Genomic DNA, 27,365 nt, shown 5'->3' on the forward strand with positions numbered 1-27,365 from the left:
GTGATGGGACCTCTGTCTGATCGGATCAAAATAGACATGGGCTGATCAGATCGCTGACGACACGAATGTTGGTGTAGTTGTGGATGGTGAGGAAAGTTTTCAAACAGACAGAATTCCAACTCATCTATATCCACTTCTGTCTGATACACTGAGGGATCTTGACGTGTCTGTCCGTATCATCCTGCAAGTGTCATTGAAAGGAAATAAACTGCTATAAAGATCACAGAGGGGGAGCAGTCAAGTCAAATCAAGTTGCTTTTTATTGTCAATTCGACCATAAACTGCTGGTACAGTACACAGTAAAAACGAAACAGTATTCCTCCAGGACCATGGTGCTACATGAAACAACACAAAACTACACTAGACTAAGTGAGAGAACACAAGGCTACACTAGACTATGTAAAACAACACAAAAACTACACTAGACTACAGCCCTACACAGAACTACATAAAGAGCACAAAACAGTGCAGGGCAGTACAATCAATAATAAACAAGACAACAGGCACAGTGGCGGACAAATTACAATATAATAATAAATGATGTAGATGTCAGTCTAGACTCTGTGTATTAAGGAGTCTGATGGCTTGGGGGAAGAAACTGTTGCCCAGTGAGAGCCCAAATGTGTTGGTACCTTTTGCTAGATGGCAGGCGGGAGAAGAGTTTGTATGAGAGGTGCGTGGGGTCCTTCACAATGCTGTTGGCTTTACGGGTGCAGCATGTGATGTAAATGTGTGAAATGGTGGGAAGAGAGACCCCAATGATCTTCTCAGCTGATCTCACTATCCGTTGCAGGGTCTTGCGATCCGAGACGGTACAATTCCCGAACCAGGCAGTGATGCAGCTGCTCAGGATGCTGTCGATACATCCTCTGTGGAATGTAGTGAGGATGGGGGGTGGCAGTTGGGCTTTTCTCGGCCGTTGCAGAAATTAGAGACGCTGCTGGGCTTTCTTGGCTACGGAGTGGATTCGGTGGGGGGGGGGTGGTGACAGTGCAGGGTAATGTAACGGGTGGAAAAGTGCATAATTAATGATCACTGACATTGAGTTGTGTTTCTCTTTAAGAAGCTGTCTGATGTTACGATGGAAGTACATGAGGTTGTTTTTTAAACTGTGCTTTATGTTTCTGTGTTTGTAGGATAATTAATGAGTTACGGTTTTCCTGAAACTGAAAATGCCTCATGCCATTTTATTTGTAAAAGCCTTCACACTGCAAGAATACCGCAGTGTCAGTCTGCACCGAGAAAGCCTGATCACATTCTCTTGCTGTTCAATGGCATTGCTGACTCTGAGTTTACCACCGTCGAATGCCAGCAGGGTCACAATCAGCAGAAACTCTCACAAAGCAGCTCTGTTTGTATTGTGTGCTTAGTAGGTCTGTGGGAGATACCCAGAATGTGAAACTGTACTAATGGAGAGAGACACACTGAGCCAAGTCACAGCTTGATGGGCAGAGAGGAAAACAGAGAATTTGATGTTGTGTCCTTATGCCTGAACTATGCCCAGTTACAGGTGTTGTTCCTCCGGACAGTGTTCAGCCTCACTGTAACAGTGTGACATCAGACATCAACATGAAAACTAAAATAATCTCAGCTGAGATATATTCTCGTTCACCTGTTGATCTTTGCAAACATTTTACAGGGCAGAAAAGGCAAGGAATTTCTGTCTGAGAATCTCAAATGCAACAGCGTGTCACTTCTGCTGTGTCTGTCAGTTCCCCAGCATTTGAATGCTACCAATCACTGAATATGAAGGGGGAGATGGTTCAGAAGACAGCACACCAGAGTCCCAATACATGCACTTGTCCATGGACTGACCTGATACATGGCCATAGAGTTGATACCAGTGAGCTGACAATCACTACCACTCATTTTGGAAGGGATTCATTAGATCAGGGCACTGCACCTGCAGATACACCAGCAAGTTCACCTCAGGGAGGAAGTTAAAATAAGCTCTATATGGGACTGTTAATGTCAGATTCCACAGATATTGTGGCTGCTCATCAGATCCAGGACTGAACCCTGGTCACTGAGCATTGAGGGGGTTCATCCCACCATCTTAAAATACACCGGTGTTCAATATTGTGGATCTGTCATAGACAAATAGATCAGTTCCATTTCAAATCCCGTGTCTCAGGTGCTTCCTCCCTGTCACACCAATAATGAACAGTCGAGAGGCCACTCAGTCCAGCTGGTACCTGCTTGTGTTCCTATTGCACACCAGAGCTTTCAAACCCATCCCTGCTGTTCACCACTCACTCACCCTATAATGTTCAGGATGTAACTGGTCACCGGTCTGGGGATGAAGAGGTTTACCTTGAATTCACTCCATGACTTTCTGTAAACTGCAGAAGATGAATTTACTGGGGTTTTGTCCCAAATATTCCTCATCCCTCACGGCTCTGGACCAAGGATGAAGTCTTGTGTAGTTAAAATCTTTCTGCCCTGCTCTAGTCATTGTTTTGTGTCATTTTCACTGATTTCGAAGGGCTGTGCCTCACACTGCCGGGCTGTTGCAATACAACACTCTCCTCTAAAGTACGACAGCAGAATGGTGGAGCAGAAACAAGAGAGGTCAACACAAATGAGGGCTTTGGGGCTCCAGATCTGATGGAGGCTCGAGTTTACGTGGAGTAGAAGGAAGGAATCAGACCAGGAGGATGAGGCTACAAGTGAAAGTTTAGGAACATTTGGAAACTGATTGACTGAAAAAAGAAGTTTATGTTTGCAAAATGCTGGAGGGAGTCAGTGGCCCCAGCAGCATCTATGGAGAGGAATAAATAGTTGATATTATGGGCCAAGACACTTCATCCTAACTAGACTGTGTATTTCTCTGCTTAGCTGCTGCCTGATCTGCTGAGTTCCCACAGTACTTTGTGTGTGTTATTTTACAGTTTATTCCCAGCATCTGCTGAACCTCGAGTTTCATATCTGCATTTCAAAGTGAGTGGGACTTTGACAGTTGTCACACAAAATGCCTGTTGACATTGAGTAATAATCAGGAGAAAATCTGCAGATGCTGGAAATCCAAGGAACACACACAACACGCTGGAGAAACTCTGCAGGCCAGGCAGCATCTGTGGATAAAAGTACAGCTGACGTTTTGGGCCGAGATTCTTCAGCAGGACTGGAGAAAAAACAATGAGGAGTAAATTTCAAAGGTGGGGGAGGGGAGAGAGAAACACAAAGTGACAGGTGGAATTGGGAGGGGGAGAGATGAAGTAAAGAGCTGGGAGGTTGATCGGTGAAAGAGATACAGGGCTGGAGAAGGGGTAATCTGACAGGAGAGAACAGGAGGCCATGGATGAATGAAAAGTGGGGAGGAACACCGGAGGGAGGCGATGGGCAGGCAACGAGAGGGAAAGGGGGATTGGGAATGATGAGGGAGGGGAGGCTTGACTGGAAGATCAAGAAATCGATGTTAGTGCCATCAGATTGGAGTCGTCCCAGACAGAATGCAACGTGTTGTTCCTCCTACCTGAGTGTGGCCTCATTGTGACAGTATACGAGGCCATGGATTGACATCTCCATTGAGTATATTGTTTGTGGAAGCTTGCTGTGTTCAAGTAGCCGTGGAGTTTCCTGCATAAAATCATTGACTGCTTTTGAACATGTGGCGTGGAACCAGCACTTGCCCCTCAAATTAATCCAGTATGTTAACAACAGCACGTCACCTCCCTTTTCCAAAATATAATTCAACCACACTATTACCATCCATTCCGTAAGTTTACACAAATGGGACGTCAGTGATATTGGTCTATATCTAGGAGGATCCAACAGGGGTTTCCCAGGTTTTAGAATAGACACTACAATTGCCATTTTCCATGAGGAGGGTAGATGCCCTGAACTCCAATTATAATTCAGAAATGTAATATTATCTCGAAAAGAGTTGTTGACCATATGTTTAAACATGCAATAACATGTATCATCCTTTCCTGGAGCCCTCTGACCTGTACTATAAATAGCTTTCTTAAATTCACACAAAGAAACTCTACATCACTAATACTATCATTGCTACAGCTGGTTTCCAACACATTAAGGTATTCTTGTAAAACCTTATCCCTACATTGTTTAGTCTCTCCACCTATTTTGATGATGAATTGCAGCAAATGACCAAGCCAGGACTCAACCATCTCTCTTTCAGGAACAATTGTATTACCTACTTTAATCAATATTCGGAACCCTATGAATCCCACACCCCCATTTTCTTAGTCATTCCCTAAACATCTTCAGGTTTAATATTCCTTCCAATACTTCCAATATGACCTCCAGTAAATCTTTTTCACAAGCTTCATTACTTTCCTCACCACGGCCTGTGACCTGTTACACTTAATATGATCACGCGGAGAGTGATGCTTAACTTTCTGAAATGCCACGTTTCTCTCAGTAACTGCCTCTGCACACTCCTCCGTCCACCATGGTACAGCTTTTCTCCCACTAATGCACTTTTTAAATTGATTATCTTCCACCACAATTTGATGGATAATGTGACAACGTTGCTTTGCAGAAATCCACATCATCCTCACCATTCAGCCCAGACAGACACTCAGCACATAAAACATTCAAACTTCTCCCAATTTGCTTTACCAGAGTTTCACCTCCTAAAAGTGGCCTCAGGCCCCCTATATAAATCCAAACCCAAGCTTATAAACATAGGAAAATGATCACTCCCCAATGCCTCATCTCCCATGACATCCCACTACTCACTCCGATGTTCAAAACTAAAGTTAAATTTACAGCATTTTCAAAACTATTATGAACATTAAATCTCGTACCTCTCCCACCATAAAGACTAACAGGATATGAAATATCTGAAACTCTTCTATAAACAAAACATCACCTGTCTGAGAACAACCCCACAGTGAACTAACGATGTGTTAAAATCCCCACACCATACAACCCTTAGTGAGCTAGAGCTACATATACTCTCCAACAAATCAATCGAAAGCTTTCCACAATGGTTATAATAACACAACCACGAGGAAATCTACAGATGCTGGAATTTCAAGCAACACGCATAAAAGTTGCTGGTGAACGCAGCAGGCCAGGCAGCATCTCTAGGAAGAGGGACAGTCGACGTTATAATAATATACCACTTTATTGCCCCTACCTGTAGAATCAAACGTGTCTTCAAATGCCTCATACATTTCATTTACATCCACAACTCTATGCCCTCTCCCTCTCTTTAAAAAACTTGCAACACCACCTCCTCTACCAACTAATCTATCACGCTTAATTACAATATAACACTGGAAGGAAGAAGTTAAATGTGGTAACAAATCAGGTTTCCTGATACATATAACATCACATAGATTTGATAAATCAGAAATACACTTGAAGTCTTGACCATTAGAAATCAGGCTTCTGGAAATCGCCCTTCTGATACAGGCGGGGCGGGAGGGTGCGGAATGTAGTGGGGCGTTTATGATTGGTGAAACAGTGCCTGATCTGATTGGAAAGAGCAAATATTCCAATCAGAGCGCTGCCTTATTCATCAATCAAGAGACAGCAACTGTAGAAGCGCGGAAAATACCGTCTAACCGCCGAAATAAACTGACATTTGCAAAACACCGCCAAAAAAACCTTTGTTGCTGAATTAAACCACAACAGGTTTGTTTGTCGGCTCTTTACCCCCGTTACTGGAGTCCGACACACTTAAACAAAGTGTAGTTAATATTGCGATGGTGTCTGGGACATTAGTTCACCGATATCTTTCAATTGATAAACGACTGGAATAAAACTGATTCTCAGCTGCTGTTCGCGGTCGGTCACTGTGTAAACTCAAGTCAGTTTAGCAACGGGTCGCCCGTCAGAAAGTGGACCTTTAACAAATGCTCTGAAAGACCTGTGACAGTGTTCAGCTCTCCCGTTGGAATGAGGTTAAGAGAAGTAACCAAAATGGGACAAAGCTTAATGCACCCACGGTAATTAAACCAGAAACAACAACTAGCGTCCACGTTAGAGAAATCTGATGACCGAGAGGAAGCGACGGGGAAAGGGGTGTGTAACGATTCCGTGTCCGTGCAGTAGGCAGGAATTAACAGAGAAATCGGGATTATAGTGAGCAGCGGACAGCAAGTTCTGATTGACGGGGATACGATTCTGAATGAGCATTTCGACAAAAAAATTCCAAATTTACCTCAATTCCATGTCTCAACATCGTATAACTCTTTTAATGAAACTGTGAGTGGCTCTTAAAAGAGCCTTTGATTTTCCGGTTTGTTTTGTCAGTAAACTTGTCTTCACTTGGAGCTGGTGTACTTGGTCACCGCCTTTGTCCCTTCGGACACGGCGTGCTTGGCCAGCTCCCCGGGCAGCAGCAGGCGCACGGCGGTCTGGATCTCCCGGGAGCTGATGGTTGACCGCTTGTTGTAATGGGCCAGGCGGGAAGCCTCACCCGCGATGCGCTCGAAAATATCGTTGACGAATGAATTCATGATGCTCATGGCCTTGGAGGAGATGCCGGTGTCGGGGTGAACCTGCTTCATCACTTTGTAGATGTAGATGGCGTAAGTCTCCTTCCTGGACCTCTTGCGCTTCTTGCCGGTCTTGCTCGCTGGTTTGGACAAAGCTTTCTTGGCGCCCTTCTTGGGAGCGGGTTTCGCTGGATCCGGCATTTCCTCGTCGGTTTCAAACACAATAATGAGCAGAAGCTGCTCGGAGCGCGGATTAAATAGGCAGCGCCCAAAGCGGTATGTTAATGAGCATGGGAATTCTGAGCATTTCCATTGGCTGTTTGGAGAAATGAGTCACCAATCGGAAGGCTGGGGGATGGGAAGCGGCACCAATGGGCGGGGTTTACCGCTGTCGTTTGATGCGGGAGGAAGTACTGAAGGGCAGAGACAGGCCGGGGTGCGGGCTGAGATTGAAAAGGGAAACGCAAATTTCAAACGCAGAATTAAATAAAATCAGATGAAATTTTGTAAAAATTAAACACTGAGACGTTCAGTTCATGACATAGGGCTTCAGGAGAGTGAAGGAGAGATTTGGACATTTCAGTGTAAAGTTTAAATCGAGTTTATTTATGCACAGGTGAAAGGAACAACGTATTTGTAGCAGCATCACAGACACATTGCATCAGAGACACAACATTGACAAGAACTACTGAAATTAAATATGAATTATACCAAAATATTCAAATAGACAGAAGACTATCAGAACAAAATCAAAATAACAGACAGATTATGCGGGCAGTGGGAGAATCATCCCTCTTGTGCTTCTTCATCTCCTCACTCTGGATTCAGTGTCACACAACGCTGCCACTTTGATCTGGCCCATGCCTTCATTAACCAGGTCCAACACTTGCCTTTATTGCATCTTCCATCTCCTTACACTGGTCATTGGGTTTGTGGGGGTGTGCCCAGGGTTAGTGGGGGTGTGTGCCCCCTTGGACTTTAGGATTAGGTTTGAGGGTGGGGCTGGTGGTTGTATATGTGGGGCTGGGAGAGATAAGGCTGTGGAGTTTAGTATGGTGAGATATGTGGGGCTATGGTGGATAGGGTAGTGTAGTGTAGCCACTTCAATCTGGCCCATGCCTTCATTAATGTGGCCTGACACAACTTGGCTTAATGAACCGGGTGTTCAAAGGGACACATCGTCAGTAATGCAACCTGGGGTCATTGGGTGTTTTGGGTCTTTAATCATGAGACATCCTCACCTGGGCAACCCAGCCAGGGTTAATCAGACCCGCTTGTGTTTATCCTATGGATCAAGGTAACGAGAGGCATGTAATTCTGCATTTTGTGGGTATTTTAAACCTTGTTGCTTGGCTTTATTTTGACCATTTGGGGAGTAGAATGTTCTGAGGCCTAGTTATCAGGCTTTACCTCCAGGTAAGGTTCAACTTTCCTACTTTCAATTTAGAATTGTCTTTATTTTCCATCTGTATGCCTGGGATTGCATGGGTTAAATTAACAGTGTTCACTGCAGTACAAATTAGTGATTAGGGCTGTGCAGTTTGGTCCATAATTCCAAAATGCAAACATCTCTGAAATCCAGATTTTTTTGTGCTGACATGATGTCACAAATGAAGAATTTTACTCAGGATTAAATGGCTTGTCTACTGAAGAGAGTTTCACGGCTCTGGGCCTCTATTCACTGGAACTTCGAAGAAAGAAGGGTTACCGAATTCAAACCTATCAAATAGTGAAAGGGCTTGAGTGAGTGGATGTGGAGAGGATTTTTCCTGTGATGGGTGTGTCTAAAACTGGACCACACTGCTTCAAAATAGAGGGGCATCCTTTTAGAATGGAAATGAGGAGGAATTCCTTCAGCCAGAGAGTGGTGAATCTGTGAATTTTTTTGCTACAGGCAGCTGTGGAGGCCAAATCACTGGGTATAGGCAGAGATTGATAGATTCTTAATTGGTCAGGGCACAAAGGGATACAAGGGAAGGCAGGAGACTGCAGCTCAGAGGAAAAATTGATCAGTGATGATGAAATGCCAGAGAAGGCTCGACAGGCAAAATGGCCGAATTCTGCTCCTGTATCTTATGGTCTTATGGACTCACTTAGTGACTAAATCTCTCCCACAGACTGTTGATCTCAGTTTTGACTCAACCCAGCAACTGAGGCTCCACATTACTTATATAAGGAATACAGAAGTTCTTTGTTCTCTGATTAACAAAACATCTCATTTCCATCCTGAATGCTTGTCACCTCATTCTGAGCAACAGACACAAAATGCTGGAGGAAGTCAGCAGGCCAGGCAGCATCTATGGGAAAGAGTAACGAGTCGATGCTTCAGGCTGAGAATCTTCACCCTGAGATCTGATGAAGGGTCTCAGCCCGAAGTGTCGACTGTTAACTCTTTTTCATAGAGGCTGCCTGTCCTGCTGAGTTCCTCCACCATTTTGTGTGTGTTGCGTTGGATTTCCAGCATCAGCAGATTCTCTCGTGTTTGTGATTTATGCCTCATTCTGAGGGTATTTTCCTCAGTTATGGAGTTCTCATTCAGGGGAAAGATCCTCCTTGCCTATTGCCTGTCATATCCTGAAAGAATCTAACAGATTTCCTCGTTTTCTCATGAACAGCAGGGAATACAGACCCAGCCCACTCACTCTCCTCTCACATAACCAACCTTCCATCCCCAGAACCAACCCGGTCAGTGTGGGGAACAGTCATTGCACTCCCTCTATTGCAGGGATATCTTTCCGAGGAAGTGTGACCAAACCTGGACACGATACTTAAGGTGTGCTCTCACCAGGGCCCCTATATAATCCCAGTGAGACTTCTGTACCCTCTTGCACAATCCCCCTGGATCACAGGACAAAATACTGTTTGAACATAGAACATAGAACAGTACAGCACAGTACAGGCCCTTCGGCCCACAATGTTGTGCCGACCCTCAAACCCTGATTCCCATGTAAATGGAACATAGAACAGTACAGCACAGTACAGGCCCTTCAGCCCACAATGTTGTGCCGACCCTCAAACCCTGCCTCCCATGTAAATAGAACATAGAACAGTACAGCAGAGTACAGGCCTAATATGAATTATACCAAAATATTCAAAGAGTCAGGAGACTATCAGAACAAAATCAAAATAACAAACTGATTATACGGTCAGTGGGAGAATCATCCTTCTTGTGCTTCTTCATCTCGTCACTCTAGATTCAGTGTCATGCAACGCTGCCACTTTGATCTGGCCCATGCCTTCATTAACCAGGTCCAACACTTGCCTTTATTGGATCTTCCTCCTTCTTACACTAGTCATCGGGTTTGTGGGGGTGTGCCCAGGGTTAATTGGGGTGTGTGCCCCCTTGGACTTTAGGATTAGGTTTGAGGGTAGGGCTGGTGGATGTATATGCGGGGCTGGGAGAGATGAGGCTGTAGAGTTTAGTATGGTGAGATATGTGGGGCTATGGTGGATAGGGTAGTGTAGTGTAGCCACTTCAATCTGGCCCATGCCTTTCATCAATATGGCCTGACACTACTTGGCTTAATGAACTGGGTGTGCAAAGGAACACATCATTAGTAATACAATTTAGGGTCGTTGGGTGTTTCGGGTCTCCAATCATGAGACATCCTCGCCCAGGCTACCCAGCCAGGGTTTATCCCATGGACCAAGATAATGATAGGCATGTAATTCTGCATGTTGTGGGTATTTTGGACCTTGTTACTTGGCTTTATTTTGATCATTTGGGTAATCGAATGTTCTGAGGCCTAGTTATCAGGCTTTACCTCCAAGTAAGGTTCAACTTCCCTACTTTAAATTTACACCTGTCTTTATTTTGCATCTGTGCGCCTGTGATTGCATGGATAAACAGTGTTTACTGCAGTACAAAGTAGTAATTAGGATTGTGCAGATTGGTCCATAATTCCAAAATGCAAACAGCTCTGAAATCCAGGATTTTTTCTGCTCACATGACATCACAAATGGAGAATTTTACTCACGATTAAATTGCTTGTCTACTGAAGAGAGTTTCACGGCTCTGGGCCTCTATTCACTGGAACCTAGCAGAAAGAAGGGTTACCAAATTGAAACCTATCAAATAGTGAAAGGGCTTGATTGAGCTGATGTGGAGAGGGTTTTTCCTGTGGTGGGAGTGTCTAAAACTGGACCACACAGCTTCAAAATAGAGGGGCATCCTTTTAGAATGGAGATGAGGAGGAATTTCTTCAGCCAGAGAGTGGTGAATCTGTGATTTTTTTTTTGCCACAGGCAGCTGTGGAAGCCAAATCACTGGGTATAGGCAGAGATTGATAGATTCTTGATTGGTCAGGGCACAAAGGGATACAAGGGAAAGCAGGAGATTGGGGCTCAGAGGAAAAATTGATCAGTGATGCTGAAATGCCAGAGAAGGCTCGACAGGCAAAGTGGCCGAATTCTGCTCCTATAGCTCATGGTCTTATGACAAAAACACTCCCAGAGAGCGTTGATCTCAGCTTTGACTCAACCAAGCACGTGAGGCTCCACATTACTTATATAAGGAATACAGAAGTCCTTTGTTCTTTGATTAAAGAAATATCATCTCATTTCCATCCTGAATGCTTGTCACCTCATTCTGAGCAACAGACACAAAATGCTGGAGGAAGTCAGCAGGCCAGGCAGCATCAATGGGAAAGGGTAACGAGTCGATGCTTCAGGCTGAGCACCTTCACACTGAGATCTGATGGAAGGGTCTCGGCCTGAGGTGTCAACTCTTTACTCTTTCTGTTCTGCTGAGTTCCTCCAGTATTTTGTGTCTGTTGCTTTGGATTTCCAGCATCAGCAGATCGTCTCGTGTTTCTGATTTACACCTCATTCTGAGGGTATTTTCCTCAGTTATGGAGTTCTCATTCAGGTGAAACATTCTCCTTGCCGACTGCCTGTCACATCCTGAAAGAATCTAACAGATTTCCTTGTTTTCTCATTAACTGCAGGGAATACAGACCCAGCCCACACACTCTACTCTCACATAACCAACCTTCCATCCCTGGAACCAGCCCAGTCAGTGTGGGGAACAGTCACTGCGCTCCCTCTATTGCAGGGATATCCTTCCTGAGGAAGTGTGACCAAACCTGGACACGGTATTCAAGGTGTGCTCTCACCAGGGTCCTATATAATCCCAGTGAGACATCTGTACCCTCTTCTCCACTCCTCCTGGATCACAGGACAAAATACTGTTTCCCTATCTCATTACTTGTTGTATCTGCATGTTAACTCAAGTGATTTGTTTACAAGGACGTCCAGGTCCCTCTGAACATCCCCGTGTGGAAATGACTCTGATAGTTTGTTCCTGGGAATGGGTGATCGCACATTTCCCCACATTCCGTTCCATCTGCCACATCCTCAACCATTCACTCTCCTGTCTACATCCCCCAAATCTTCTCACTACTGACACTGTCCCTCCCGCTCTGCCACAGCAGCAGACGTAGTCACTGAGTTATGCAGCACAGAAACAGGCCCTTCAGCCCAACACATCCATGCTGACCAAGTGGCCAAACAAAACCATTGTCAGTTGCCTGCATTTGGCCCATGTCCCTGTGAAACTTCCCTCTCCACAGTCCAAGAGATATTGCAACTGTGCCCACCTATACCACCACTTGGGGTAGTTTGTTCCATGTAAACAGCACATTCTGTGTACAAAACCTGCTCCTCAGGGTCCCATTTAAATCTTTCCTCTCTCACTTTATATCTGTAATCTCTCGCTTCCAACTCCATGGCTCTGGAGATAACAGATTCACTATTGACCGTATCTATAACTGCCATTATTTTATCACCTCTCTAATGTCACATACACTCTGGTGAGAAAGGTCCTGGCCTATCCGGCCTCCTGTTAAATCCCTTTTGCACCCTCTCCAGTTTAATGTCACCCTCTGATCCCAGGGCAACTATAACTGTACTCCGTGCTCCGAGAGTGGTTTCCCCGAGGCTGGTAGAGCTGTAATGTGCCGTCACAGTCCAGTGCCCGATACTCTGACCGATGAATGCGAGTGTGGCGAACACCTTCTTCACCGTCCTGCCGACCTGTGTTTACACTCTGAAGGAATTCGATATCCGCACCCCGATATCTCTGTTTTACAGCACTCCCAGGGACAGACCATTCCCCACGGCAGTTCTGCCCTGGTTCGTCAATGACAATGGAACATCTCACATTTATCTGTCATTCCTCAAATCAGTGACCTCATTGATCACCGTCCTGTTGTAATGTTAGTTACAATTTTCACACTCCACAATATCACCAACTTTAGTGACATCCGTAAATTTGCTGAGCCGGGCAGTGACATTGTCAGCCGAGTCTTTAATAAATGGACAGCAGCAGCAGCCCTGACTCAGCTCCCGGGCTTTTCCTCGCAGCGATACACGCGCAGTGCTGGAGGAACTCAGCAGGCCAGGCAGCATCTATGAGAAACTGGAAACAGCCAACGTTTCAGGCCGAGACCCTCCATCAGCATCTGCACAGTGGTCTTGTGTTTGGTTTTCCTTCGATTCTAAATTACTGCTTAACATGACCCCATCCTCCAGTCCTCTGACACCACTCCTGCCCGAGAAACGCGCAGAGAGACAGAGGCGGGGAGGGGAGGAGACAGAGTCAGAGTGACGGACAGAGCCGAGACCGGCCTCTCATCGTCCAGCTCCGTCTTCACTTTAATACACCCGGCAATTTCCAACGGTTTGTCCGAAACACAGAGCTCCAGAGAGAGAGAAAAAAACGCTCTCTAACACCACGTAGAGAAGGAGTTCTGGGAATTTACTGGCAGTCGGACTTCATCTGATCCGAATACAGTGTGATTGGCGCAGGATCAATTTCAAATTGCACGCCAATTTCAGAGCAACCTGCAACGGTGCTGGAAGACTTTTTTTAAAATTATTTACCGTTAGTTTTATCACGCATTATACAATTTCAGTTTCATTTGATATCTAATCCCCTGAGTTAAGATTTAAATGCATAATTACGGAGTCGCTTCTCTAAACGAGTGAACTGATTCCTGTCCGAGACGGATAAAAGGATGAAGATCGATCTTAATGCGTTCAGAGGTTCTGAAGTAATCACCGACTGGAAAGGCAGATTCGCAGGAATATCGCAAACCGAACCGATTAATCTGTTTCAAATGTAACTCAGCTGAATGTATCGATAAAAATAATTAAAAGGTTGTGGATACGGCTCCGTCTGTGAGGCGGTGGGTGGCTCTTAGAAGAGCCTTTGTTTTGTGCTCGGGAGGAGGTGGGAGTTTTTCAGCCGCCGAAGCCATAGAGAGTGCGGCCCTGGCGTTTCAGAGCGTACACCACATCCATGGCAGTGACCGTCTTGCGCTTGGCGTGTTCAGTGTAGGTGACCGCATCCCGGATCACATTCTCCAGGAAAACCTTCAGCACCCCGCGGGTCTCCTCGTAGATCAGACCCGAGATCCGCTTGACGCCGCCACGGCGAGCCAGACGGCGGATGGCCGGTTTGGTGATGCCCTGGATGTTATCACGGAGCACTTTACGGTGCCGCTTGGCTCCGCCTTTGCCCAGTCCTTTGCCTCCTTTCCCTCTGCCAGACATGATGCTGCTTCACTCAGGTCGCTGCTCACTGACAAACTGCCTGCTGCTGTCTCCTTTTATACACAGCGCCCCGACCTGCCCGAGAAACGCGCAGAGAGACAGAGGCGGGGAGGGGAGGAGACAGAGTCAGAGTGACGGACAGAGCCGAGACCGGCCTCTCATCGTCCAGCTCTGCCTTCGCTTTACCACAACCGCCAATTTCCAACGATTCATCCGACACAAAGTGTTCCAGCGAAAAACAGAACTCCCTCACACACAGTCTAAAAAGAACGAGAGCCAATGTCAGGCTAATAAACATGGTGGGCTGAAATGAGTTTATTTCAACACTAGGAGTACTATGTTATCGGACGGACAGGGCTGGCAGCTCAACATTCCTGGGTTTCATTGTTTTACATGTGAGTGGGGGGTTAAAAAATGCAGAGGTTACCCCACTGGGAATGTCACAACAAACTGGAAGGTTCATTTACAGAGGCAATCTGTAGTTACACTATTGGGATGTTTGTATTGGCCCCCAATAACCACCGGGAGGTGGAGGATCCGATATGTTGATGCTTATGGAGAGGTGCAGAAAAACGGGGTTGTCATAGTGAGGGACTTCATCTTCCCTGGAGATCTTGCTCAAAACTAAGATGCACAAGATTTGTTCAGTGAATCCGAGGAGTGTTTGAAACCTTATGTACAGGGCCCAACCAGAGCTGAGAACAGACGGGAATTAGTTTTGGGAAATGGGCCAGGCCAGCTGACAGCCAAGAGTCAGTGAACATTTTGGGAACAGTGATCACAACTTTTTTTTTTAGTTACAAGTAAAAATAAAAGTAGATCTTGTATGAAGGTACCAAATTGCAGGAGGGCAAGTCAGGACGGAAGAAGACAGGAACCAAGGGGCATTGATTGGGAGCAGCCACTGTCAGACAAGTCCACATCTGACGTGGGAGTTGTTTAAAGACCAGCAACTCTGAGTTCAGGATCAGCATGTTCCAGTGAGGAGTGAGGAGAAGGATGGTAAGGTAAAGGAACTTTGGATGAGCAGAGAGATCCTAAATTTAGTCAGAAGGATATGGAAAGAAGCTAAAGTCAGACTGGGTACCTTTGGAATATAAAGATAGCAGGGAAATGCTAAAGCAGATGATAGGAAAGGCCAAATGGGGCCACAAACTGTCCTTGTGGAGTGGGACCAAAGATGATCCCAAGGCCTTGTGATTTGTATTAATAAGGCGAGGATAACCAGAGAATGGAAAGGTCGACTCAAGATTAAAGGAGGAATGATGTGGTTGAAGTCAGACCAAGTGGCTGAGGTACTAAATGAGTATGTTGTGTCAGTATTTACTGAAGTGAAGGAATTGAATGGCAATGAAAACTGAGTGAGACATGCGAATGTGCAGAGACCATTTGAGATTAAGGAGCAGGTTGTGCTGGGACGTCTGAAAGCAATAAGATGGATAAGACTCCAGGGCCTGAAGGCAAATATCCTACAACAGTGAAAGAAACAAGTGAGCAGATTGCTGGCGATTTGACACGGATCTATCTGTCCTCGATCACAACATGTGAGGTCCCACAGGACTGGAGTGTCGCAAATGTTGCAGCTTTGATCAAGAAGGGAAATAACAAGAATCCAAGAATCTATGGGCAAGGCAGCCTCATCTCAGTGGTAGAGAAGCTACTGGGGAGGATATTGAGGTACAGGATTCATGCACATTCGGAAAGGCATGGCCTGCTTAGGGACAATCAACATGGTTTTGTGTGGGCAGATCACGTTTCATAAAATTGATTGAGGTTTCTGAGGAAGTGACACAGGCTAAGATATAGGAGCAGAATTCAACCATTTGGCCCGTCGTCTGCTCCAACATTTCATTGTGGCTGACCCATTTTTCCTCTCAGCCCCAGTCTCCTGCCTTTCCCCTGTATCCCTTCATACTCTGACCAATCAAGAATCTATCAACCTCCGCCTTAAATATACATAAAGTCCTGGCTTGACAGCTCCCTGTGGCAATGAATTCCACAGATTCACCACTCTCTGGCTAAAGGAATTCCTCATCTCCACATTCTACAAGGATGCTCCTCTATTCCGAGGCTTTGTCCTGATATTAGACACTCCCATCTTCTGCACATCCACTTTATCACTGCCTTTCACCATTCGATAGGTTTCAATTGGGCCACCCCTCATTGTTCAAAAATTCCAGTGAATACAGGCCCAGAGCCATCAAACACTCTTCATATGGCAAGCTGTTTCATCCTGGAATCAATCTGGAGAACCTCCTTTGAAACCCATCGAGTTTCAGCTCATCCTTCCTCAGATGAAGAGCCCAAAACTGCTCACAATACTCCAGTGAGACCTCCACAGTACTTAATAAAGTCTCATCATTATTATGATTGGCGCAGATATTGTGAGACGAAGGGCAGGTTGCCATCTGTTCCATATTGTGTACTGATGAATATGTTTGATCTAACAGCTATTGCAGGGACATGGATACAGAGACTGGGACTTCGACAATCCACTATATTCAATGTTCCACAAGGAATCGGCAAAATGGGAGTTATTAGGTTTTATTGTTCTGCAATCGATTTAATTTGGCTTTTTTGACACTGATCAACAGAAAATACTCTATGATGTCAAAGTGAAAACAGATCTAAATTAATTGTAAATATGAAACAAAATAATTAATTGCCTTAGTATTTACCTCCTTCAAATCAGTAATTAGTTGATGCACCTTTGGCAGTATTTACAGTTGAGTCTGTGTGGATAGGTGTCTATCAGCTTTGCACATCTGAACACTGCAATTTTTCCCCATTCTTCTTTACAAAACTGCAGAAGCTCTGTCAGAATGCATGGGTTAGTGAGCGAACACTTCTTTTCAAGTCCAGCCACAAATTCTCAATTGGATTGAGGTCTGGACTCTCACAAAGCCACTCCAGGACATTAACTTTGTTGTTTTAAGGCATTCCTTTGCAGCTTTGGTTTTATGCTTGCGGTCATTGTCTTGCTGGAAAATTAATTTTCTCCTAAGTCGCAGTTCTCTTGAAGACTGAATTTGGTTTTCCTACAGGATTTCCCTGTATTTTGCTGCATTCATTTTACCCTCTACCTTTACGTGCCTTTCAGGGCCTGCTGCAGTGAAGCATACCCACAGGATGATGCAGCCTCCACCATACTTCACGGTAGGGATGGTGTGGTTTTGATGTTGTGCAGTGTTTGGCTTACTCCAAACTTAGTGTTTGTGATGGTCAAAAGGTTTAATTTTGTTTTCATCAGACCATAGAATCTTCTTCCAACTAACTTCAGAGTCCCCAACAATTCTGGGAAACTCCAGGGAAGATTTCATCAGAGCATTTTTCAACAGTGGCTTTTTCTCTGCCACTCTCCCGTAAAGCTGCGACTGGTGAAACACCCGGGCAACAGTTGATGTATGCACAATCTCTCCCACCACTGAAGCTTGTAACTCCTCTAGAGTTATCATAGGTCTCTTGGTGGCCTCCCTTACTGGCCCCTTCTTGCATGGTCACTCAGTTTCTGAGGATAACCTGCTCTTGGCAGATTTACAGCTGTGCCATATTCTTCCCACTTCTGGATGAGTGACTTAACTATACTCCAAGGGCATTCAGTGACTTGGAAATGTTCTTGTATCCATCTCCTGGCTTGTGTTTTTCAATAACCTGTTTGCAGAGCAGCTCGGAGTGTTAATTTGTCTTCACGGTGTAGTTTCTCCCAGGATACTGACTCACCAGCAGTTCGACCTTCCACTTACAGGTGTACTATTACTACAATCAATTGAAACACCTTGACTGCACACGGTCACCTCCATTTAACTGATCATGTAACTTCAAAAACTAATTGGCTGCACCAATGATGATTTGGTGTGTCATATTAAAGGAGGTGAATACTTATGCAGACAATTATTTTGTGTTTTAGATTCGTAATTAAGTCCCACGACCTCACTTCGGAAAATCGGACCATCAGGCCGTACTCCTCCTCCCGGCTTACAAACAGAAACTGAAGCGGGAGGTCACGGTGTCAAATGTAGTGTCGTGTTGGACGGAGGAAATGGATGAGGTCCTCCGTGACTGCTTTGAGTTGGTGGACTGGTTAGTATTCAAGGACTCGGCAGCTAACCTTGATGAGTATGCCTCAGCTGTCACGGACTTTATTTGGAAATGCACGGAGGACTGTGTGTCTCGCAAGACGATCCGGGTATTCCCTAACCGGAAACCTTGGATGAATTATAAGGTGAAGTCCCTTTTAAAGATTAGAGCTGTGGCTTTTAGGTCCGGGGATACCAGTCGCTACACTGAATCCAGACGTGAACTCCGGAAAGCCATTAAGGGCGCCAAGAGGCAATATCGAGCCAAGTTGGAAGCCCAGGCGACCAGAGGGATGCCCGTACACTATGGCAGGGTAAAATGAGATCACTGGGCGCAAAGAAAAGACTGGGAATATCAATAACTGTGGCACTTCTCTTCCTGACAAACTTAATGTATTCCTGACGAAGGGTCTCGGCCTGAAACGTCGACTGCACCTCTTCCTATAGATGCTGCCTGGCCTGCTGCGTTCACCAGCAACTTTGATGTATGTTGCTTGAATTTCCAGCATCTGCAGAATTCCTGTTGTTAATGTATTCTATGCAAGATTCGAACAGAAGAGGAGCGTCCCGCTCCCTCCAGATGTACCGGACCTGGTGGCATCGAGATTCATCCTCATCGAGGAGGACGTTAGAAGGGCCTTCCTGAAGATAAATCCAAGGAAGGCAACGGGCCCAGATGGCGTCCCGGGACGGGTTCTCCGGGCCTGTGCAAGCGAGCTAGCTGGAACGTTTGCTGACATCTTCAACTGCTCCTTGCTTCAGTCTAAGATTCCCTCATGTTTTAGGAATGCAACGATAATCCCAGTGCCGAAGAAGAGCAAGGTGGCATGCCTGAATGACTATCGACCTGTGGCTCTGACATCAATTGCTATGAAGTGCTTCAAGCGATTGGTTATGGCACACATCAACCACAGCCTAGCGGTCAACCTCGACGCTTTGCAATTCACCCACCGGAGCAACAGGTCAACGACAGATGCCATCTCTCTAGCCCAACATTCCTCCTTAGAACACCTGGAGAATAAAGACACATACATAAGGCTCCTTTTCATTGACTACAGCTCTGCCTTTAATACCATCATTCCAAATAAACTGATTCCTAAGCTCTGGAACCTGGGCCTTAGCACTCAGATCTGCAGCTGGATCTTCAACTTCCTCACAGACAGGACCCTGGCTGTAAAAATAGGGGACAAGCTCTCCTCAACAGTCATTCTGAGCACCAGTGCCCCACAAGGCTGAGTACTCAGCCCCCTGCTGTACCCACTGTACCTCCATGATTGTGTAGCCAAGTTTCCATCAAACTCAGTATATAAGTTTGCTGATGACACAACAATTGTCCGCTTTATCTCGGGTAATAATGAGTTTGAGTACAGAGAGGAAATTAAGAAACTGGTGGCATGGTGCGAAGACAATAACCTATCCCTCAACGTCAGCAAGACGAAGGAATTGGTTGTTGACTTCAGAAGGAGTAGCAGACAGCACAACCCAATTTATGTCGGTGGTGCGCAAGTAGAACAGGGTTAAAGCTTTAAGTTCCTCGGGGTCAATATCACAAATGACCAGATTTGGTCCAACCAAGCAGAGTTCACTGCCAAGAAGGCCCAGCAGCGCCTTTACTTCCTGAAAAAACTAAAGAAATTTGGCCTGTCCCCTAAAACCCTCACTAATTTCTATAGATGCACCGTAGAATACATTCTTCTACGATGCATCACAACCTAGTATGGAAGTTGTCCTGTCCAAGACCGAAAGAAGCTGCAGAAGATCGTGAACACAGCACAGCACATCACACAAACCAATCTTCTGTCTGTGGACTCACTTTACACCGCACACTCTCGGAGCAGTGCTGCCAGGATAATCAAGGACACGACCCACCCAGCCAATACATTTTTCGTCCCTCTTCCCTCCGGGATAAGGCTCAGGAACTTGAAGACTCATACAGCCAGATTTGGGAACAGCTTCTTTCCAACTGTGATAAGACTGCTGAACAGATCCTGACCCGGATCTGGGCCGTACCCTCCAAATATCCGGACCTGCCCCTCGGTTTTTTTGCTCTTCCTTACATTCCATTTTTCTATATTCTATTTATGATTTATAATTTATTTTTTTAATATTTACTAATTTTTAATATTTAATGCTTGTAATCCAGGGAGTGGGAAGCACAGAATCAAATATCGCTGTGATGATTGTACGTTCTAGTATCAATTATTTGGAGGCAATAAAGCATAAAGTATAAGTATAATTAATTGAGAGCATTTTGTAGAGATTTGTTTTCACTTTGACACAGAAGAGTCTTTTTCCATTGATTAGTTTAAAAAAAAAGCCAAATTCAATCTACTTCTAAGGGGTAAACATAGAAACATAGAAAATAGGTGCAGGAGTAGGCCAGTCGGCCCCTCAAGCCTGCACTGCCATTCAGTACAATCATGGCTGATCATCCAACTCAGAACCCTGTACCTGCCTTCTCTCCATACCCCCTGATCCCTTTAGCCACAAGGGCTATATCTAACTCCCTCTTAAATATAGCCAATGAACTGGCCTCAACTGTTTCCTGTGGCAGAGAATTCCACAGATTCACCACTCTCTTCATGAAGAAGTTTTTCCTCATCTCAGTCCTAAATGGCCTCCCTTTATCATCAAACTGTGACCCCTCGTTCTGGACTTCCCCAACATCGGGTACAATCTTCCTGCATCTAGCCTGTCCAATCCCTTTAGAGATTCGTTTCCAAGCCTCTCAATTTGGACCTTCTGAGGATCCCAGGTACTCACATTTTATTGACTCTGCCTCTTGCCGCTTCTCCCGTCAAGCTCTGAAGGCGACGCTCTCCGCCATGAGGAGGTATTTGGTGTCCCTATCCCAGACCCTTCCACACCTTCGGGACACTTTCTTCGCCGTCTGTAATGGTCCTACCCGTTATTTCATCCTCCGTCGGATCCACGCCTGCAATCGCCGTTTTTTTGACTTTGTCATGTTAGGCAAAGATCCTGCCATTGATCTCGGCGGCTCCAACACCTCAGGACATATTCAAAACCCGGACTCCAGCAACGACCATGGACACATTCACAGCGATTGCGCAACCACCAACTGCGACTCCAGCCTTGAACTCCAGGCCGGGTCTTTATGTGCTGCTGTTGTGACTCCCGTCTCCCCTTCCCCCACCACCACTCCGCAGCCCCGTCTTCCTCAGATCCCACCGTCAGCTCCTGGGCCCTCAGAGGCTCCATCTTCCTCTCACCCCAACCCTCCCCTCTCCACTGACACCCCCAGCTTCCCCCCTCCCCCCTCTGATCCCAGCTCTCATCCGTGCCGGGTCTTTACCATCCCCTCTGACCTTCAACTGTCGGAGGCAGAACGCTCTGTTCTCAGTAAGGGCCTCACGTTTGTCCCCCTTCGCCCACACCTCAGCGAGTTCCGTGTTCGCCACGATGCGGAACTTTTCTTCCGCCGTCTCCGTCTCCGAGCCTACTTCTTTGGCAAGGACTCTTCCACCCCCACCGATGATCCCTTCTCTCGTCTTCAACCCTGCTCTTCTTTATGGACACCCCGCTCTGGTCTTCTGCCTGCTCTGGATCTCTTTATTGCCAACTGCCGACGGGACATCAACCGTCTCGACTTCACCGCACCTTGTCCCCATTCCAACCTCACTCCTTCGGAACGCTCTGCTCTCCACTCCCTCCGCACTAATCCTAACCTTATTATTAAACCCGCTGATAAAGGGGGTGCTGTTGTAGTCTGGCGTACTGACCTCTACCTTGCCGAGGCACAGCGACAACTCGCGGATATCTCCTCTTATTTACCCCTCGATCGTGACCCCACTAAGGAGCACCAGGCCATTGTCTCCCACACTATCAACGACTTTATCCGCTCAGGGGATCTCCCATCCACTGCTACCAACCTTATAGTTCCCACACCCCGCACTTCCCGTTTCTACCTCCTACCCAAGATCCACAAACCTGCCTGTCCTGGCCGACCTATTGTCTCAGCTTGCTCCTGCCCCACCGAACTCGTTTCTGCATACCTCAACACTGTTTTATCACCCCTTGTTCAATCCCTTCCGACCTATGTTCGTGACACTTCTCACGCTCTTAAACTTTTCGATGATTTTAAGTTCCCTGGCCCCCACCACTTTATTTTCACCATGGATGTCCAGTCCTTATATACTTCCATCCCCCATCAGGAAGGTCTCAAAGCTCTACGCTTCTTTTTGGATTCCAGACCTAATCAGTTCCCCTCTACCACCACTCTGCTCCGTCCAGCGGAATTAGTCCTTACTCTTAATAATTTCTCCTTTTGCTCCTCCCATTTCCTCCAAACTAAAGGTGTAGCTATGGGCACCCGTATGGGTCCTAGCTATGCCTGCCTTTTTGTTGGGTTTGTGGAACAATCTATGTTCCGTGCCTATTCTGGTATCTGTCCCCCACTTTTCCTTCGCTACATCGACGACTGCATTGGCGCTGCTTCCTGCACGCATGCAGAACTCGTTGACTTTATTAACTTTGCCTCCAACTTTCACCCTGCCCTCAAGTTTACCTGGTCCATTTCCGACACCTCCCTCCCCTTTCTAGATCTTTCTGTCTCTGTCTCTGGAGACAGCTTATCCACTGATGTCTACTATAAGCCTACTGACTCTCACAGCTATCTGGACTATTCCTCTTCTCACCCTGTCTCTTGCAAAAACGCCATCCCCTTCTCGCAATTCCTCCGTCTCCGCCGCATCTGCTCTCAGGATGAGGCTTTTCATTCTAGGACGAGGGAGATGTCTTCATTTTTTAAAGAAAGGGGCTTCCCTTCCTCCACTATCAACTCTGCTCTTAAACGCATCTCCCCCATTTCACGTACATCTGCTCTCACTCCATCCTCCCACCACCCCACTAGGAATAGGGTTCCCCTGGTCCTCACCTACCACCTCACCAGCCTCCGGGTCCAACATATTATTCTCCGTAACTTCCGCCACCTCCAACGGGATCCCACCACTAAGCACATCTTTCCCTCCCCCCCCCTCTGCATTCCGCAGGGATCGCTCCCTACACAACTCGCTTGTCCATTCGTCCCCCCCATCCCTCCCCACTGATCTCCCTCCTGGCACTTATCCGTGTAAGCGGAACAAGTGCTACACATGCCCTTACACTTCCTCCCTTACCACCATTCAGGGCCCCAAACAGTCCTTCCAGGTGAGGCATCACTTCACCTGTGAGTCGACTGGGGTGATATACTGCGTCCGGTGCTCCCGATGTGGCCTTTTATATATTGGTGAGACCCGACGCAGACTGGGAGACCGCTTTGCTGAACATCTACGCTCTGTCCGCCAGAGAAAGCAGGATCTCCCACTGGCCACACATTTTAATTCCACATCCCATTCCCATTCTGACATGTCTATCCACGGCCTCCTCTACTGTAAAGATGAAGCCACACTCAGGTTGGAGGAACAACACCTTATATTCCGTCTGGGTAGCCTCCAACCTGATGGCGTGAACATTGACTTCTCTAACTTCCGCTAGGCCCCACCTCCCCCTCATACCCCATCTGTTACTCATTTTTATGCACACATTCTTTCTCTCACTCTCCTTTTTCTCCCTCTGTCCCTCTGAATATACCTCTTGCCCATCCTCTGGGTCACCCCCCCCCCGTCTTTCTTCCCGGACCTCCTGTCCCATGATCCACTCGTATCCCCTTTTGCCTATCACCTGTCCAGCTCTCGGCTTTATCCCTCCCCCTCCTGTCTTCTCCTATCATTTTGCATCTCCCTCTCCCCCTCCAGCTTTCAAATCCCTTACTCACTCTTCCTTCAGTTAGTCCTGACGAAGGGTCTCGGCCTGAAACGTCGACTGCGCCTCTTCCTATAGATGCTGCTTGGCCTGCTGCGTTCACCAGCAACTTTGATGTGTGTTGCTTGAATTTCCAGCATCTGCAGAATTCCTGTTGTTTCCCTTTAGAATTTTATATGTTTCAATCAGATCCCCCCTCAACCTTCTAAATTCCAGAGAGTATAAGCCTAGCCGATCCAGTCTTTCATCATATGAAAGTCCTGCCATCCCAGGAATCAATCTGGTGAACCTTCTTTGTACTCCCTCTATGGCAACAATGTCTCTCCTCAGATTAGGGGACCAAAACTGCACACAATACTCCAGGTGTGGTCTCACCAAGGCCTTGTACAACTGCAGTAGTACCTCCCTGCTCCTGTACTCGAATCCTCTTGCTATGAATGCCAGCATACCATTCGTCTTTTTCACTGCCTGCTGTACCTGCATGCCCACTTTCAATGACTGGTGTACAATGACACCCAGGTCTCGTTGCACCTGCCCTTTTCCTAATCGGCCACCATTCAGATAATAATCTGTTTTCTTGTTTTTGCCACCAAGGTGGATAACTTCACATTTATCCACATTAAATTGCCTCTGCCATGAATTTGCCCACTCACCTTAACCTATCCAAGTCACCCTACATCCTCTTAGCATCCTCCTCACAGCTAACACTGCCGACCAGCTTTGTGTCATCCGCAAACTTGGAGATGCTGCATTTAATTCTCTCGTCTAAGTCATTAATATATATTGTAAACAACTGTGGTCCCAGCACTGAGCCTTGCGGTACCCCACCAGTCACTGCCTGCCATTCTGAAAAGGTCCCGTTTATTCCCACACTTTGCTTCCTGTCCGCCAGCTAATTCTCTATCCACATCAATACCTTACCCCCAATACCGTGTACTTTAAGTTTGCACACTAATCTCCTGTGTGGGACCTTGTCAAAAGCCTTTTGAAAATCCGAACATACCACATCCACTGGTTCTCCCCTATCCACTCTACTAGTTACATCCTCAAAAAATTCTATGAGATTCGTCAGACATGATTATCTTTTCACTAATCCATGCTGACTTCATCCAATGATTTCAATGCTTTCCAAATGTGCTGTTATCACATCTTTGATAACTGACTCTAGCATTTTCCCCACCACCGATGTCAGGTTTACCGGTCTATAATTCCCCGGTTTCTCTCTCCCTCCTTTTTTAAAAAGCGGGGTTACATTAGCCACCCTCCAATCCTCAGGAACTAATCCAGAATCTAAAGAGTTTTGAAAAATTATCACTGAGGCATCCACCATTTCTTGGGCTACTTCCTTAAGCACTCTGGGATGCAGACCATCTGGCCCTGGGCATTTTTCTGCCTTTAATCCCTTCAATCTACCTAACACCACTCCCCTACTAACATGTATTTCCCTCAGTTACTCCACGGTTTGAGGATAAAGGCAAAGCCTTTTAGGACTGAGATTAGAAAAAACTTCTTCACACAGAGAGTGGTGAATCTGTGGAATTCTCTGCCACAGGAAACAGTTGAGGCCAGTTCATTGGCTATATTTAAGAGGGAGTTAGATATGGCCCTTGTGGCTAGGGGGATCAGAGGGTATGGAGGGAAGGCTGGTGCAGGGTTCTGAGTTGGATGATCAGCCATGATCATAATAAATGGCGGTGCAGGCTCAAAGGGCCGAATGGCCTACTCCTGCACCTATTTTCTATGTTTCTATGTTTCCATCTCACTGGACCCTCGGTCCTCTACTATTTCCGGAATATTATTTATGTCCACCTTAGTGAAGACAGAAGCAAAGTAGTTATTCAATTGGTCTGCCATGTCCTTGTTCCCCATGATCAATTCACCTGTTTCTGACTGTAAGGGACCTACATTTGTCTTACCCAATCTTTTTCTTTTCACATATCTATAAAAGCTTTTACAGTCACTTTTTATGTTCCCTGCCAGCTTTCTCTCATAATCTTTTTTCCCTTTCCTAATTAAGCCCTTTGTCCTCCTCTGCTGGACTCTGAATTTCTCCCAGTCCTCAGGTGTGCCGCTTTTTCTGGCTAATTTGTATGTTTCTTCTTTGGAATTGATACTATCCCCAATTTCCCTTGACAGCAAGGGGTGCACTAACTTCCCTGGTTTATTCTTCTGCCAAACTGGGATGAACAACTGGTGTGAATACTTTTCATCGGCACTTTACATGTAGGGACAGTGATGGTGAAAGGGGGAGGGAAAGAAGACATGGGGAGGAGTGGCCTCAAGATCCTGAGGTGTGATCAAAGGCATTCAAGGAAATATTAAATCAAAGAACATACAGAGGCAAGGGCTGGTGGTAGACAAGAGAATCAGGAACTTTCTAGGAACCAGTGATGAGATAAAAGCTAAAAGTAACAAGGATCACGCAGAGAAGTTAACTCAATAATTTGCATTAGTGTTCACAGTGGGGCACAGCAAACATCCCACAGATATCTAACAGTGACATTTCAACATCGTGCCATAATGTGTAACGATCGCCATCACAAGGGAGAAACTAATGGGACTAAAAGCAAACTTTACCAGGTCCCAACGACCTGCACTGGAGGTTTCACAGGAAGTCTGGAGAGAAAGTAGAGAAAGTGAAGTTTGTCAAAACTCACTGTTACAGAAAGGTCCCAGCGGAGTCGAAAACCATTGTTGAAGAAGGGTGGAAGATGAAAAGCGGGTAACTGTAGTCCAGTTAACTTCACTTCAGCTACTGGAGTCTATAATCTATGAAGAAATAACAAATCGTTTGGAAAAGTTTAATGTCAACACGGTCTACAGTCAGATTCACACAGATTCCTCGATGACCAAAGCTCCCATCTGAGCTTGTGGTCTGTAACTCCCTCACCACCACATTATGAACAAGGTTATCCTCCTCCTTGTCCCATTTCTCTGCATTTGGCCCATGTACTCAAAACCTTTCCTTTCCATCTACCTGTCCAAGTGCCTTTTTAATGTAGCTGACTCAACCACTCCCCATAGCAGCTCATTCCATTTACTGACCAGTCTCCAGGTCCCTGATGAATTTATACACCTCTGCAATAGCAGCACTCATTCTCCAACTCATTCAGGGAAAATTGTCCAAAACACCTTTCCACAAATCCTTTGAGATCCAGTAACATCCCCGTAAATCTCCTCTGCACTCTTTCCAGCTTAATGGTGTCTGTCATACAGCAGGGTCACTAAAACTAAACACTATTTGCGAAATGCAGCCAAACCAACGTGTTGGACAACTGCAACATTTCATCCCAGCTTCTATATTTGGTGCCCTGACTGAAACCAGTGTTCCAAAAGCCTCTTCACCACCCTGTCCATCTGGAACCTGGTCTTGGACCCTGTAACCTGGGTTGCTGAATGTTAAGTCATGTTTGACAAACATACCAGAGATTTGAGACTTTACAGGGGAAGTTGGGGAATACTGACTGAAGACTGGTCATCATACTGAGACAGAATAACAGGTCTGTTTCAGACTGGGATGATATTACTAGTGGAGTTTCCCAGTGACCAGTTCTGGATTGTC

General features: G+C 46.1%; 3 protein-coding genes across 5 annotated transcripts in view; 1 reads left to right on the top strand and 2 right to left on the bottom strand.

Annotated features, from left to right (window-relative positions):
* LOC134339649 (late histone H2A.2.2-like) overlaps nucleotides 1–27,365 on the top strand; it is a 410,959-nt gene that overhangs the window by 187,142 nt on the left and 196,452 nt on the right. The gene's annotated exons all lie outside the window — the stretch shown is intronic.
* The window catches only part of LOC134339661 (histone H2B-like), a 241,813-nt gene continuing 220,571 nt past the window's right edge, over nucleotides 6,124–27,365 (bottom strand). Inside the window, exons 3-5 of one of the 2 annotated variants that reach the window (XM_063036361.1) lie at nucleotides 26,461–26,572; nucleotides 10,391–10,450; nucleotides 6,124–6,856 (exon numbers count right to left, since the gene is read on the bottom strand). In XM_063036361.1, the coding sequence (XP_062892431.1) occupies nucleotides 6,240–6,614 (375 nt within the window). In that variant the 5' untranslated portion in view covers nucleotides 6,615–6,856; nucleotides 10,391–10,450; nucleotides 26,461–26,572 and the 3' untranslated portion in view covers nucleotides 6,124–6,239. The remainder of the gene's footprint in view (nucleotides 6,857–10,390; nucleotides 10,451–26,460; nucleotides 26,573–27,365) is intronic. The other variant, XM_063036359.1, reaches the window with a different exon arrangement.
* On the bottom strand, nucleotides 12,514–26,574 carry LOC134339671 (histone H4). Its single transcript, XM_063036369.1, has 2 exons — nucleotides 26,461–26,574; nucleotides 12,514–14,227 (listed from the first exon to the last, which is right to left on the bottom strand). The coding sequence occupies exon 2, from the start codon at nucleotides 13,965–13,967 to the stop codon at nucleotides 13,656–13,658; it is 312 nt and encodes a 103-aa protein (XP_062892439.1). The 5' UTR covers nucleotides 13,968–14,227; nucleotides 26,461–26,574; the 3' UTR covers nucleotides 12,514–13,655.

This window comes from Mobula hypostoma, chromosome 30 (assembly GCF_963921235.1).
Source record: "Mobula hypostoma chromosome 30, sMobHyp1.1, whole genome shotgun sequence".
Classification (NCBI taxonomy): domain Eukaryota; kingdom Metazoa; phylum Chordata; class Chondrichthyes; order Myliobatiformes; family Myliobatidae; genus Mobula; species Mobula hypostoma.